This window comes from Eumetopias jubatus, unplaced genomic scaffold (assembly GCF_037043125.1).
Source record: "Eumetopias jubatus isolate StellerSeaLion01/CBP00866 unplaced genomic scaffold, mEumJub1_p1.0 scaffold_10, whole genome shotgun sequence".
In the NCBI taxonomy this organism is placed as follows: domain Eukaryota; kingdom Metazoa; phylum Chordata; class Mammalia; order Carnivora; family Otariidae; genus Eumetopias; species Eumetopias jubatus.
Window position 1 is genome coordinate 88,864,484 of NW_028274816.1, and position 15,156 is coordinate 88,879,639.

Genomic DNA, 15,156 nt, shown 5'->3' on the forward strand with positions numbered 1-15,156 from the left:
AAAGTTACAGTGGTACCCACTGGAGAAGGAAAAGCTAGAACTTTAAAAAGTACTTTGCCTCTTACGCATGGAACTAGGGGTGGTGAGCAGACATGGGGAAATTTATTACTTTAGATTTTACTGAACATGATGTTTTCTTTCATGTGTAGGTGTATTGTTTTGGTTAAAAAGTAGTGAGTAGCGTAACTTAAAATAACCATTTTTTTTAAAAGATTTTATTTATTTGACAGAGAGAGAGACAGCGAGAGAGGGAACACAAGCAGGGGGAGTGGGAGAGGGAGAAGCAGGCTTCCCGCGGAGCAGGGAGCCCAATGCGGTGCTTGATCCCAGGACCCTGGGATCATGACTTGAGCTGAAGGCAGACGCTTAACCGACTGAGCCACCCGGGCGCCCCTAAAATAACCATTTTTTAGGTTCAAAGTAAGAATATAAAATGAAACGTTTTGATGTGCCTAAAGGCTTAGGAGAAGTAAAAGGATGTTCAAATATGCAGAGATAGTAGCCACTGAAGGAGTGAGAGTGCTAAGGAGGATTCGAGCGGGAGTCATGGAAGGCAGTATGGGCAAGGGGGAGCGCATGGAGCCTGGGCTGGAGATACCAGTCCCCACGTCCCTAAGCGGACTAAGAGCAGTACCGATCTCATGGGGTTGTTGAAAAGACCAAATTAAATATGGTGCCCCAATGGGTGCTCTTGCTAGCATTAACACCATTCTCAGTCCTTTGAGTCCTAGGCAGGAGAGGAGGCCTCATGGTCAACTAAACAAAGGAGTCAGTGTGGTGCGCTATGAAAAAGAAGGAACGCATAGGCTGAACCTCTTAAGGGCTGTGTGACTTTGGGTGTGTCGCTTGACCACTCTGAACCCCGGTTTACCTCTCTGAAAGATATGATAACAATATCAATTTTGCAATTGAATTAGGGTTAGATTAGACCAATTTAGGTAATCAACATAGAGCACCTAGGGCAGGCTTTGGCTGAATTATTGAGTGTTTTGGTTGCAAGTTGCAGAGCGAGAACCCAAACTGTTTTAGGGAAATAGTGGGGTGTTGAAAGGATGTTGACATATCTCACATACGCACAGGAAGGACAGAGGTGCAGCCAGGCTCCCAGCTTCAGGGATAAATGAAAAATAGACCCAGATGCTTCCAGGGTCCAGTTTGCTTTATCTGTCGCTGCTTCTCATCACACACCAGCTACACCGGCTCCTTCTGTGGACCAGCTTCTTCTACGAGACACAGAGGAAGGATGATGACAGTTCCTGGCCTTCCCATCCCATCCTGGCCCTCTTCATTTGCTCTGCAGAAAAATCCCAGCCCTGATTGGGCCCACTTGACCAAGTGCCTAGTCACCCATGGCCAGGAGGACGGGTTTGCCCGCAAGCCACCACTGAGCCCACGGCGATCGCAGAGCTGGGGTGGAGAAGGCAGACGGTTATTTTCCTCCTCTGTTAACATTCTTGTGAAATGCTCCTACTCCCTTTAAGAAAAATATCGCCCCTGCCTTCATACCGGCATCGTATTATACTCCCTGCCTTCGGCGGAGCAAAACCCAGTCGTGTGGCCTGAGACATCACTCCTTACCCGGCTTTTAGAAATACTTGGGTGGGAGTCAGGTACAGGGAGTGATAAATGAACCTGTGCCTTATGTATTCATCATCCTGGAAGAGCTGCCAGAGTCTAATTTCTTTCCTAAGTCCTTCAAGGGGGTTAAAAGAGTTCTTCTCTCCCAATTTCTTTAGGCCCTCTATTCCATGTGAGTTACAGACCCAGGAGTCAGCCCCCCTCATACCTCCAAGGCCCCGCATTCCAGCGTGTCCAAGAGCTCGCCGTACCGCGAGCACGGCCCACGGGACAGAGTGCACGCAGGCGCACCAGCGCACACCTGTGCTTCCAAGGCAGGTGGCCCCAGGCTGCCTGTCCCTTTAGCAAGGCAGCTCCGCCCTGGGGGACCGAGACTGCAGCGACTCTTCATGTGGAACCTGGGGAGGGCTAGTGGGGGTCAGCCACCGCCTGCCTGCCTAGGGCTGCGAGATCCTCTGGGCAGGGTGATTCCCACGGAGTCAGAAGGGGTGACAGCCAACTCTCTGCTCCCCTGGCTTCTCCTGACCCCAGGAATCCCCAGTCTTTTGGGGAGAAGCCTGTGAGATGCCGGGCTGTTAGCTGTGTGGATATGTGTGTGTGCCATCAGCTGCGGACACTGCTGGGGAGGCAGGTTCTCGGGCTGAGCTCCTGCTATGACTTCCTTCCAGTGGTTTGTGGGACTTTGAGACAGGGACGGTGCCCTGGGGTGGCTTTGGCCATGCTTTCCCCGCTCTCTCCTGGAACTCTGTCCCACCTCAGAGTAGTTTTCCTGAACTGAGAGATGGGGGCGAGGAGCCTTCAGAGTGCAGCGTGGTGCTGGGGGGGCCTCCTCATTGCCTGGGGTCGGGCAGCACGTAGCAGAACTGCAGCCCCGGCTGCAGATAAGCCCACTCATTGCAGGATATGCTAGTGCTGGAAAATCATTCTACGCCGGCCACGCTGTAGACTGCCTAGTGTCCATCCTCCTGCCTCTTCATGTTTGTAGAGCTGCTCAGGTTTTCAGTGCTGCCCACCCCCCCCAAAAAGGATTTGTTGGTAAATTACAGAACAGAACCTTATGAACTTAAATAGTGTGAATTTGTCAGATCTGAGCAACCAGATGCTTCCCTGCATGCCAGAACTTTTAGAAGTGGGGAGAGGAAGCTCAGGGACCCGGTGATTGGGCCGAGGCTCAAAAGGAGAGACTACAGTGCTCTCTGGCCCCTACCTGGTCTGACCCTCTACCACACCCGGTCTGACCCCACTATCGCACCTGATCTGACCCCACTACCACACCCGGTCTGACCCCACTACCACACACCTGGTCTGACCCCACTATCACACCTGGTCTGACCCCTCTACCACACACCTGGTCTGACCCCACTATCACACCTGGTCTGACCCCACTAACGCACCTGGTCTGACCCCTCTACCGCACACCTGGTCTGACCCCACTATCACACCTGGTCTGACCCCACTAACGCACCTGGTCTGACCCCTCTACCGCACCTGGTCTGACCCCACTACCACACCTGGTCTGACTTCACTACCATACCAGGTCTGACCCCTCTACACATCTGATCTGACCCCTCTACCACACCTGTTCTGACCCCACTACCACACCAGGTCTGACCCCACTATCACACCTGGTCTGACCCTCTACCACTCCTGGTCTGACCCCACTATCGCACCTGATCTGACCCCACTATCACACCCGGTCTGACCCCACTACCACACCTGGTCTGACCCCACTATCACACCTGGTCTGACCCCACTACCACACCTGGTCTGACCCCACTACCACACCTGGTCTGACTTCACTACCATACCAGGTCTGACCCCTCTACCGCACCTGATCTGACCCCTCTACCACACCTGTTCTGACCCCACTACCACACCAGGTCTGACCCCACTATCACACCTGGTCTGGCCCCTCTACCGCACTTGGTCTGACCCTCTACCACTCCTGGTCTGACCCCACTATCACACCTGGTCTGACCCCTCTACCACACCTGGTCTGACCCCACTGTCACACCTGGTCTGACCCACTACCACACCTGGTCCGACCCTCTACTACACCTGGTCTGACCCTTCATCGCACCTGGTCTGACCCTACTGTCACACCTGGTCTGACCCACTACCACACCTGGTCCGACCCTCTACTACACCTGGCATGTCCCTGGGCCTGAAAATTAATCCTCTCGCTGGAGGGCAACCCCTGCTGTGGCCACAGGGGTGCATGGTGAGGGGAGTGGGCTGGAGGCCTGAGTCTGGGCATGAAGCAGGGCTTGTGGATTGGAATATCTCAGCATTATCTGTACCAGCCAAGGCATTCCCTTCTTTTTTCTCCACGGGAACATGGGGATCTGATCTTTGGTTGCTGAAAACTGACGCAAATTGAAATTGACTCTTGGATGTGGGTATCAAACAGGATGCCTTCACTTGCTGTTTAAAGATGTGCCTGTGTCATCTGTGCACATTCCCACCAACGAGGAGACCCCTCCTGCTCGGCCGTCTGCTGGGGTGGGAGGTGGCAGGAACCGCAGGACAGCAGTTTCTCTGGGTCCCTCACTGGAGAGAGTAGAATATGCCAAAAAAGCACACGTGGAAACATTAATTACAGAGTGCTTATTTTAATTAGAGGGTGATCCATGTTGGAGTATCTTCAGTTATCAAGATCTCTTAATAAACTCCTAAGGCATGACTATTGACATCGATAGGAATGTGAGCTAAATTCAACTCTTCTGGAACACCTGTGTTTCTCATCTTTCTCAACACTTGACTTTACCCAATACGTATAGCAGGGCTAGTAATCCATATTAGAAAGTGTGTTGAACTCCTTTTTCAGAAAAATGACACTAAGTAGATCATTTTTATCCTGCATAGGGCATTTGCCAGACTCCACGGGGATTCTGTGGCAATACCTGGCTGGTTGTACCAACATCTTGTCTATTGAGCGTGTAATACGATAAGAGATCCCACCTTCCTGGTTTCCCTTCCTGCTGGAAATCTGTGTGCGGCCAAAGATGGGCCAAGTGGGGAAATCAGCATATTGTAGGCCAGTCTCCCCAGAAGGCTCAGCCAAGCTGAGGGTTCAGAGTAGAAATAAAGACAGCACGTGTGTCTATGCCAGATGGGTCAACCCTCCCAACAGCCAAAAGCAAGCCCTTACAGCCTGGAAACTCCTCCTGGAGTATGATGGACACTGCCCCTCTCCCAGCTCAGCGACAGTGCCCAGATGGGCAAGAGCAAGGAGGAATCAGAACTGAGCTCGCCCAGCACCTGTGGAGGCTCCCAATGCCACTGGGGGTGGGCATGCCCCCTTCCTTACGGCGCCTGTTGCCCACATGGTCCCCTCCAGCCACAGATTCTCCAGATGGTTATATCTCTGGGGTGTTTTTTTTTTTTTTTTTTTGAATATTTATTTATTTTTGAGAGAGAGAGAGCGAGCGCATGTAAGCAGGGGGAGGGGCAGAGGGAGGGAGATAATCATTAAGCAGACTCCCCCCCTGAGCGCAGAGCCTGATGCAGGGCTCGATCCCAGGACCCTGAGATCACAACCTGAGCCGAAACCAAGTGTCAGCCGCTTAACTGACTGAGCCACCCAGGTTCCCCTCTCTATTTTTCAGAAAGTAGCCCATGAGGACCTGGGAATATGTTAAGTAGCCACTCGACCTCGCTCCTAGGACTGAGCCCATATTTAATGTTGAAGTGTCATCTGGCCAGAAGGGTCATCTTGACAAGGCCAACCTCCCCATTCCTTTCAGCCCAGCCTGCTCTCAGCATCCATGGTCATCCCAGCCTGAGGAGCAGCTCAGTAGCTGCAAACACCCCCCCTTCTCCCGGGGAGGGATATTCTCAACATCCCTTCAAGGAGGTAGACATTTCAAAACCCTCCTCCCTCAAGGTGATCTCTCCCCCTTGCCTAAATCCCTCTGGCTGCAATTGAGAGCCATCTTCCTCTTGTTCTGTCCTTGGTGGAGATGAGAATAAGGAAGCCATCCTATTTCACATCATTTCTCCACCTTTGGGATTGGTGGTGGTGGTAGCCGTGTTGCTTGTCGGTTGGTATTTATTTTTAACTAATCTCTGTGCCCAACATGGGGCTCGAACTCACAACCCTGAGATCAAGAGTTGCACGCTCCACCGACTGAGCCAGCCAGGCGCCCCTGCAGCCGTGTTTAATATTAAGCCCTCCCAAGAAGTGAGCCGCTGTCTTACTTTTCGTACTTTGTAAGTTGAGCAGAAAAGGTCATAACCTCACCCCTCATTTCCTGTTGGCCATTGTGTTGACCTTCTCTAGACGGCTTTTGGCTGTGCTGTCTGGAACCGACAGCACGAGCGCTCCCACCAGAGAGCTGAGCGGTGCATACCTGGGAGACCCTGTGGCCCCCGCGGCCCCCGCAGGACCGCCCTGGGATGCAAAGAAGTAACAGCACGGGCACCAGATGGAGAGAACTGTGGCTTCCCAGCAGCGCCAAAAGTGAACAGACTGAGGTTTCAGTTCGCCATAAGCCCTCAGGCTGGGATGACCACGGATGCTGAGAGCAGCCCCCCAGCACGAAAGCCACCCAAGAGGCATGTGATCAGGAGCTGCAGTGAGACAGTCGCAGAGCCCAGAGCAGGGAAATGAGACGCCCAGCGTCTTCAGCCCTGGCCTGAGCGCCCCGGACCCCTGGGTTGTATTTCAGACGCCTCTCTCTGAGACCACGCTACAGCCATGCCCACGTGCGGAGGAGCATAACCAGGCGGGAGGGGAAGGGTGTCCCCACAGCAGCTCTGCCCAACGAGACACCGCATTTCTCTGTACCCCGTCCGGCGTTCCCTCCCATCCCTCATGAGATCTGCTGGCTGTGAATGTCAGGCAGTGCTGAAATGTCACAGATGTCACTGTTTCGGGGGCTGGCAAGGCCTCCTATAAAAGACCTGTGAATTTAAACCCTCCCCCCTCCCGCCGCACGCCATGACCTTAAAAGCGAAGAAATGGCTAGCTTTTGATGGAAAAAGAAAATATTGGTTACTGTGGTCTGAATGTTTGTATCCCCCCAGGAGGTGCTTAGGTCACGAGGGTGGAGCTCAGGGATGAGTGTCTTATTGCAGAGGCTCAAGAAAAAGGTCCCTGTCCCTTTGACGTGAGGACACGTCTACGAGCCAGGAAGGCCAAGTCTGCCAGCATCCTGGTCTCGCACTTCCCAGCCTCCAGAACCATGAGAAAGAGATCCACGTGGCTTATCAGCTGCCCCGCTTAGGGTATTTTGTGAGAGCCGCCCGAATGGACCAAGACACTCGTTTTTAACTGTTCACTTTCCTACCACCTGCTTAAACTCTTAGAGTGTTCTAGCGTAGTTTAAAACTGATGAAAAGTACCTCTCGATGGGAGGCCAGTGGTTCTCAACAGGGTACGATTTTTCCCCGGGCGACGTTAGGCAGTGCCTGGAGACATTTTTGATTAGCACAACTCGAGGGGGGCGGGGTGTTGCCAGCATCTAGTGGGCAGAGGCCAGGGATGGTGCTCACAGCTGGCCATGCACAGGCCAGCCTCTTACAACACAATGTCAACAGTGAGAAAGACGTGCTGAGCACATCATCCTGTATGCAAAGCATCGTTATCCTTTCATTATTCTAAGAACCTTGAACAGTATGCCAGGACTTGAGCCGTAGCCTCTTTGTTCTCTTCCGCTGTGGGTGACAAGGAGGGATGGAGATTCAGGAGGGCGGGGAGCTAGGGAGGCAGACACCCCCGCACAAGAGTGGAGCAGGCGGGCTGGGCCTGAGAGCCTGTTCTCCGGCTGGTCCTCAGGACTCTGCCTCGCCCTGCCTCTGCCAGACGCCCATCTACAAGCCTGGCGTTTATCTTCTCTCTCTTTGCACCCGAATTAATAGCAGTAGCTGTGAAAAGAGGCAATGGCTTACTGATAATATTCCAGTCACTTTGGTTTCTTGTCTTAATTACCTTCCTAATTTGCACTTTGGGTGGAACACCTGGGGTGTGAGCTCCAGTCAGCTATGTTTTCCTCTGCTCCTTTTCCACCCAGCGGGTTCTTTCTACCATCTGTTGATCTTAAGTATCTGCCTTAATTCTCTTATTTATGTTCTTTCCGCGTGGGTAATTTGTCTTGGTCTCTCATTAGTTTCTCTCCCGGGTATTATCCTACCTTCAGAGAAGGTAGCCACTGCGTTCCTTTTCCCCAAGGTTCTCTCCTTCCCCTGGTGGGGGGGCGGGGAGGCTTCGGCCCCCTCCCACAGGCAACTTGTGCTTTGGAAGCTGGTCTCACCCTAGGGGAGAGCCCAGAGGAGGAAGGGGCTCATTTTGCAATTCATCAGAGCAGGTTCCCTCACTGTTGGCCCAGGTACGGGGTGGGGGCAGAGGCACTATGCATTCACTTTGCTCCAAACCTCTTTGGGGTACGGATTCAGATACCAGCTCTTGCCACCCACACCTGGGAGAAAGCCAGAAGCCAGATCGGCAAATGGGTGGGGGTGGGGGAGAGTGGGGGCCTGAGATTCGAGGCCTGGCTCTGCTTCTTGAGGCTTGTGTCCCTTTGAGCAGATGCTTTTTCTCCTGCCTTAACTGGGTACTCCCCTGCCCAACCTCCCAGAGCCACTGAGGGCATTTATATAAGTCAGAGTACTGGGACTTTTGCCAAATAACAAGAAGGGCTTAGTTTGCTAATTAATATAGGTCCTGTGGCTCTGGGCCGCACTATCATTTACATTAAAATGACTAATTAGAGCAAAATCTTTAACAAAAGAGCAGAGCAACTGTTGTTTATAGTTTAGAGAAGGAAATTTTTTTCAGAGGAAGGGATATGCCCCTCTGGTGTCATAAAACACCCCTTAGTCCCTCCCTAGCTTTTGACACCTCTCCCCGGTGGGCCAGGGGTCCCTGGTGAAGCTCTTTGCCTTGGAAACCCACAGCTACCTCTGAGAGAGGGTTGAGGGGCTGTGTTAGCACAAAACAAAGTTGAGAACAGCAGGTTTGTAAACACTGGACTCTGATGGTAGGAGACTGGCCAGATGGAGGCATCTCAGATGTCCTCCAACTTTCTGAGATTCAGAAGATGCATTAAAAGGCTTCCCCCATCCTGCTGGAAAAGATGCCTGGAACCCCCAGACATATCCATCGCAGCCCGCACTGAAATCCAGCCCCTCCCCTAGGACACTCCTCCTTTGGGAAGCTTGTCAGATGCATCAGGCAAATCTGGAGATGGTGAACATGCGTCCAAAGCCCTCCCTGGAGCTGTGGCTTCCTCTCCAACCTCAGAGGACTTTTTCCAAAAGAGACAGAAAAGAACACACGGCCAGGGAGAGCGAAGAGCCTGGACCTCAGAACCAGAGCCCGCCTGGGCTCTCAGACCAGCTCCCCCTCCCCTTTCCTCTCCGATGTGGGAGCAGAGGTGACGATCCCCACCTTTACTTCATGCTTCTAGCCCGGCGTCTGGCCCACAGGTGGCCACCGGCCCCCCATTTTCAAAAGAAAGACCACAAAGACGCTAAGATCTTGAATACAAGGCCTAATTTAGAATCAGAGTCATCTCAGAGGAAAGACTTGCTGAATGAAGCCTCAGCCTTTGTGAAGAATTTACATCAGGAGCCTTAAAAATTGAGCAAACATAAATCCGTTTTTAAAAGCTTGATTTGAAACGTCTGGTTGCTCTGGCAGCGCCGACTTGGCTGGCCACCTCAGCCCCAGAGCTCATTAGAGGCACCGTCTCGGGCTTCTCAGCAGTCGGCTACGGTGTGAGCCAGGCGTGCCGGGAGGATGCTGTCTGGTTTTGGAAAGACACCCCCCCAAACCCCTAAATTCTGAGTCTGACAGTGGCCCAAGAGTCATGCCACATCATCTGTGGGGTTTCCTGCACCTCTAGAGTCCTAGGATTCTGTATCCCATCATTGGTCATTATGAGAAACATGGGAAGATATTTGGTGGAGCATCAAAATCCCAAATTCTCAATCAGCAGCCTCCAGTGGCTATAGCCACCCGATAAGGTCCCCACAGGAGACTGAAGCACAGAGGGTAAACTGAGGCAAACAAAGAGCCCTTTATGCCTTAGCAGGGTCTTTGGACTCCAAACCCCACCGTGGTTTCTTGGTGAACCAGACTGGATTATAGGTGAGCTCTTAGGCCTTAACACAAGACAATTCTGAGCAATCCTTTGGTCTCCAGGTGTCTCCTAGAGTCATCATTGCAAGCCCAGCGTCCCTCGCCCACCCCAGCTAAACAGGACACAAAGGACAAAAAGAGTCATTTCAAAGAGACAGTGAATCCCAAAAGAAAACAAGCCCATCTCACTCAGTAGATTTTTCCCCTCTTCCCTCTTTACAACACAAAAGTTCCTCCTGGCCCCAAAAGCCCTTGGTCTTGATTCTGACCAATATTGGTGGTCCTCTTTCCGGCCTTGATTCAGAGGGGTCTTTAAATTCTCCCACAGATATCAGAAAGTGTTTTTTGTTGTTGTTGTTGTTGTTTTTGTTGTTTTAAGATTTTATTTATTTGACAGAGAGAGACACAGCGAGAGAGGGAACACACGCAGGGGGAGTGGGAGAGGGAGAAGCAGGCTTCCCACCAAGCGGGGAGCCCGATGCAGGGCTCAATCCCAGGACCCTGGGATCACGACCTGAGAAGGCAGACCCTTAACGACTGAGCCACCTGGGCGCCCCAGAAAGTGTTTTAACATTATGGGACGACCCCACTGATCCCGGGACCCTGGGACAGTTCCGTTTTTCCATAATCTCTCCCTCTCTGTCAGATACTCATAGACCAGCATTGTCCTCCACATGTGATCCAAGTCGGGGTTTGGTAAGCTTGGCAGGCGCACTAGGCCCTCTGGAAAGGACTTGGGGAATCATCTTGTACATCCCCAAGCCTAAGCTAGACCATAGCCACGCCATCTCAGAGTAGACTGGGACAGTCTACCATTTCAAGATGGCTCCTCAAACATACGGGAAGACCTCACTGGGCTACATCAGCCTTGGATATCTTGTCACTTGAGCTAATAAAACCTATGTGTTTAGCTCAGGAGTCAGTCATCAAGCTCTTTCTGTAAAGGGCCAGACAGTAAATATTTTAGGTCTTTGGGCCATACGGTCTCTGTCACAACTACTCATCTCTGCTGATGTCACGCAAAACCAGCCATAGACAACTCGTCAACCGATAAGCATGGCAGTGTGCCAATGAAGCTTTATTTGTGAACACTAAAATTATATAGTTGTCATGTGTCATGAAATACTATTCTTTCTTTGATTTTTTCCAATTATTTAAAAATGTAAAAATCATTCTTAGCTTACTAAGAACAAAAATAGGCAGTGGGCTAGATTTGGCCCCCAGACCATTGTTGGCCAAACCCCCAGTTGAAACTCCTGTTATGTGGATTTTCTGTTGCTGGCAGCCTCAGGCAGTCTCACCTGACACAGTGATGGTGATGTACCTTATTCGAAAATTGCTCCTAACCCCTCGTGGTTTTTTTTCTATGTGTTTCAGAGGGTCTTGCTGTCGGCGTTGGATTTGGGGCTGTAGAAAAGACGGCATCAGCCACCTTCGAGAGTGCCAGGTAAGCCAGCACCCTAGAGCATGGAGCGGCATCCAGTGGTGCTCTGGAAATTCTTGTTACCTGGATGGGCACCCCCAGCCCCACTGGTGGAAGTGGGGGCAAGGTCAGGTGAGGCTTACCTGAGAGAGGAACTCCATCAAAGAAGCAGATGTACACCATTTGTCAGATGAGCTATCTAATGGGTAACCACTTTGAAAACACCCACATGCATATAATCACCTGCATCCCCCAAATCCTTTAAATGTATAAAGACTAAACACCAAAAACAAAACAAAAAAACAGAGCCAGCTCTGATGCTCTCACCTGCTCCCTCCTTTTAAAGCCCCCCCCCCCCTTCTCTTTCTGGACACTGCACTTCCCTGCTTTCCCCCCTTAGTGTCTGTTCCTCTGCAGGTTCTCCTGCGGGCTTCTCATCCTGTGGCCCCTTCGGAAATGTTGATGTTGCCCAGGAGCCGTCGCTGGGTCTCCCTTTCTCCCCACTTAGTGCAGTCCCCTTGGGGAACCTTCTCCATTTCCAAGACTTTATTTTCCATCTGTTTTCTGGGGATGCCAACGTTGGTGTTCAGCCTAGATTGTTTGCCGGAGCTTAGTCCTCCAGGTCCAGCTATCTTGCAGACATCTCCACTTAGGTGTTTCTCGGGATCCCCACATTCAGCTGATTGCCTCCATCTGCCATCTGGCAAAACCTGCCCCTCCTGCAGGCTTCCCCCACACCGCCTTGCCCCCAGCTGACCAAACCAAATTCACTGCTATCCTCCACTCCTTATTTCCATAGGCAATCTTCCATAGGTAATCACCGTACCTTATAAATTCTTCTTCCCTTCTACCTCCCTGGTGTTACAAAGCGCCTAGATGAGGCTACAGCCTTGGGACCACAAAAGGGCTTATCCCTTAGCCATCATGGAGATGGGCTCTACACGGTCCCCCATGCCTGCAAAACCATGAATACTACAGCCTCCGGGCTGGAGGAGAGCAGGGAGGAGCCTGCCATCCAAGGCTGGCAAAGTCAGGTGCCTTCAGGAGACTAAGGGGCAAGAAAACACGTGGACACAGTCATTGGATGGAGACCGTTGGGAATGGTGAGGACGGAGGTGAGTCTCAGCTAGGTGGTACGTGTGCTATCGAAAGGCACAATTATTTTAAAAATGAAACTCACGTTACAGAGATGGCCCAGGGGCCACTGGTTTCTGACCCCTGCATCTAGCTCATTTCACTGCCTTCTGATTGAGGCAACCTGAAAATCAACCCCCCCCCCCCCGCCGCCTCCGCCGCCCCATGAGGCGACGGCCCCGCCTCCTCCGGGGATCAACCCTGTGTCTATCCCCTGTGCTTGTCAGGAACTCGCTTCTCCCAGAGCCCCTTTCCCGTGCTTTCCGGCGGCCGAACCTGCGTGAAGCCTCTTTATGCCCCATCAACCTCCGTCTAGCTATTCCCTTGGCCGACACGGGGACCCTGGGTGTTAGGTGTAGCCTCTGCCCGTCTTTAAATTCTAATGCTGCATGTTAGGGGACATGTGTGCTCCTTGAAGCCCCAGATGTGTGTGGGGGCTGGCATGTTCCAAGTCGAAACTCTCCCTGTTCTCAGCTTCTCATTCCCGCCTGCCGGGCCCGCAAGTCACTCCAGCGTCGTCCGTTAACATGATGTCCATTGTGAAAACCAAATGAAAGGTAGATTGGGGGGGGCGCGGGGGAGAACTGTATGATGTGAGAAATGTCACCAAAATCAAGGGCGAATGGTGAATGATAATGCCCTGCAGACTGCTCTTCTTGCACGGGATGGGAGTGTGGCTCTGTGTCCCCCGCACAGCCGTGTTGATCTTCACCTCGCCTAGACCATGAGACACTTTCGAGTCAGCGGGAGCTAGGGAGGCACAGCAGCCCCGAGGGGCTGGCCCTGGAAGCATCCACAGGCCAGGTCCTCCCAGGGCACAGGCACCTCGCATGTTGCAGTAGGTCTGTGGCCCGCAGGGGACAGCCCTGGCCCCCGTCCCTGTGCTCACAGGCCAGGCCTTCAGTCTGGTGGCGCCGTGTCTCCTGGGACATCGAGATGTCAACTCAGATGGCCCTCTCTTCTATCACCTGTACTTTCTGCTCATCTTGATAAATATTTCTGAAGAAAGTAGAGCAAAAACCTTTCCAACCCAGCTCCTCCCTTCCCTTTGACCAAGCAGGCTCTCTCGGAGTTACATAAACCCTCCACAGGACCCTCCCCATCCCACTGGGAGTGAGCTGGGGCTGCAGGCCTCGGGATTTTCAGCCTCACAAAACCCTCTGCTGAATGAGCTGCCGGGCGGGGGTTGTGGGAGGCGATTCTCACGCCTCCGCACCGCACCCACCCCCCAGCCACAGCCTGGGGGGCGGAGATGTTGGAGCTCTGGCACCATCACCGCTATGTCCAGAGGGTCTCCCTCAAGCAGACCCCACCCTTCAGCCCATTTTCCCCACCCAGAAATCCGTATCTAGTTCGTGATTTTGGGTTTCTCCTTAACAAATGCCTGTGATCGTACCCTTGAGTGGGGGAAACTGCACAACAGCCCCCAGGCCAGGCTTGTGAGCTTTCTCGGCCCTTCGCTCACACTTCAAATGAGTTTCCATGGGAGGATGGGGACCAGCGGGCGGTCGTCAAAAGGGAGCGAGGGAGAAGGAGAAAGAAAGCGACAGGCGAGTAATGCCAAAGGGTGGGCTGCAAGAGCTAAGTCATCAGATGATTAAACACATCTTGTCAAAGAGACAGGTTTTGCTTGATAAAATTCCAGCTCCGTGTGCTACAGAAGGGGCTTGCTTCAGACATGACACGGGAAGGTTGGAAATAAAGGCATGAGCAAAGGTACAAGGTACGCGCTGACCAAAAGAAAGCCGGAATGGCAGTTTTAGAATCAGACAAAACAGACTTTGAGGCAGAAAGCCGCATAAAGAATAAAGGTCAGTACTTCCCAAGAAGAGAAACCGCGCCCCAGGACTTTGTAACCCTGTGCATCTGTATGCACCTAGCAACGGTAAGTCTCAAACTGGTTAGGAATAATGGTCAGAATTGCAAGGAAAAAAAAAAAGACAAAACCACCATCCTGGTGAGTGGTTATGATCCCCCTCTCCGGCACTGAGAAAACAGGTGAAAGGTTAGCACCATGTCCATCACGGACGGATGCAGGGCCCCAACCTAGCGATTAGAAAACCTCCATTCTCTTTAAGCACACATGGGCGTGTTTCCCAAAATTGAGGAGAGGGCTGTGCCGCAGAGGTCAGAGCGCCCCCAAATCGATACTGTTCGGACCCCGGTCTGACTGCAATGCGACATAACTGAAAATCACAGAAAAGATAGCCAAAATAGTTGGTTAGTGGGCCATAAGATTAGCGGAGCGTGAGCTCCAAGGGAGGGATACAAACCCAATGTGTGTCTCTTCCCTCCCATTGGGGGCGCTTCCGAGAACGCAGGGTACTTCATCAGGAGTGTGGGGGCGGGCACCCCGGAGAGGTGGAGATGACAGAGGCAGGGGACACTGTGAACAAGTGCCCACATTGGTCCCCAAGGCGTTTTTAGGGCCAGGCGAGGGTGGAGTTCACATGGTGCTTCCTAGAAGGCAAGCCTGACGGCTGAGGAAGCCCATCATTGAGCAAGAGGTTGGCAGCTAGGGTAGGTTTCGATGCAGGGACCTGACAAAACCCAAGAGGTGATTTGAACAGCGATCTGGCTCTGATGGGATAATTTTGGGGGGAAGGGGTAGACCAGTGTGAAGAATTCAGCCCTCGAACAGATCGGTATTGACCACCCGCAGCTGTGCACCTGCATAGCTCCCAGGACGGCGAGGGAGGCGGTGACGGTGTGGGAATGAAGAGGGACCAGTGGGAGGGAGGAAGAGGTTTTCAGTGCAGAACCGCCCGATGGCAGCTGTCGGCTGATTTTGTTGTCGTGTGGAAGGGAGAAGGGAGAATCAGGTTCGGGCAACAGGGAGATATAGGTAATCACGTGGCGCCGTGGAAGGGTCCCCAAGGAGGCAGTACGCATTTGCATGGACTTGGGAACAGAAGGTACCTGGCACGTGCCTGGGCTA

General features: G+C 52.5%; 1 protein-coding gene across 3 annotated transcripts in view; it reads left to right on the top strand.

Moving 5' to 3' along the window:
* The window catches only part of SLC39A11 (solute carrier family 39 member 11), a 329,393-nt gene that overhangs the window by 255,550 nt on the left and 58,687 nt on the right, over positions 1 to 15,156 (top strand). For all 3 annotated transcript variants that reach the window (XM_028112368.2, XM_028112369.2, XM_028112370.2), the window contains exon 7: positions 11,039 to 11,108. In XM_028112368.2, coding sequence (XP_027968169.1) covers positions 11,039 to 11,108 — 70 coding nt within the window. The remainder of the gene's footprint in view (positions 1 to 11,038; positions 11,109 to 15,156) is intronic.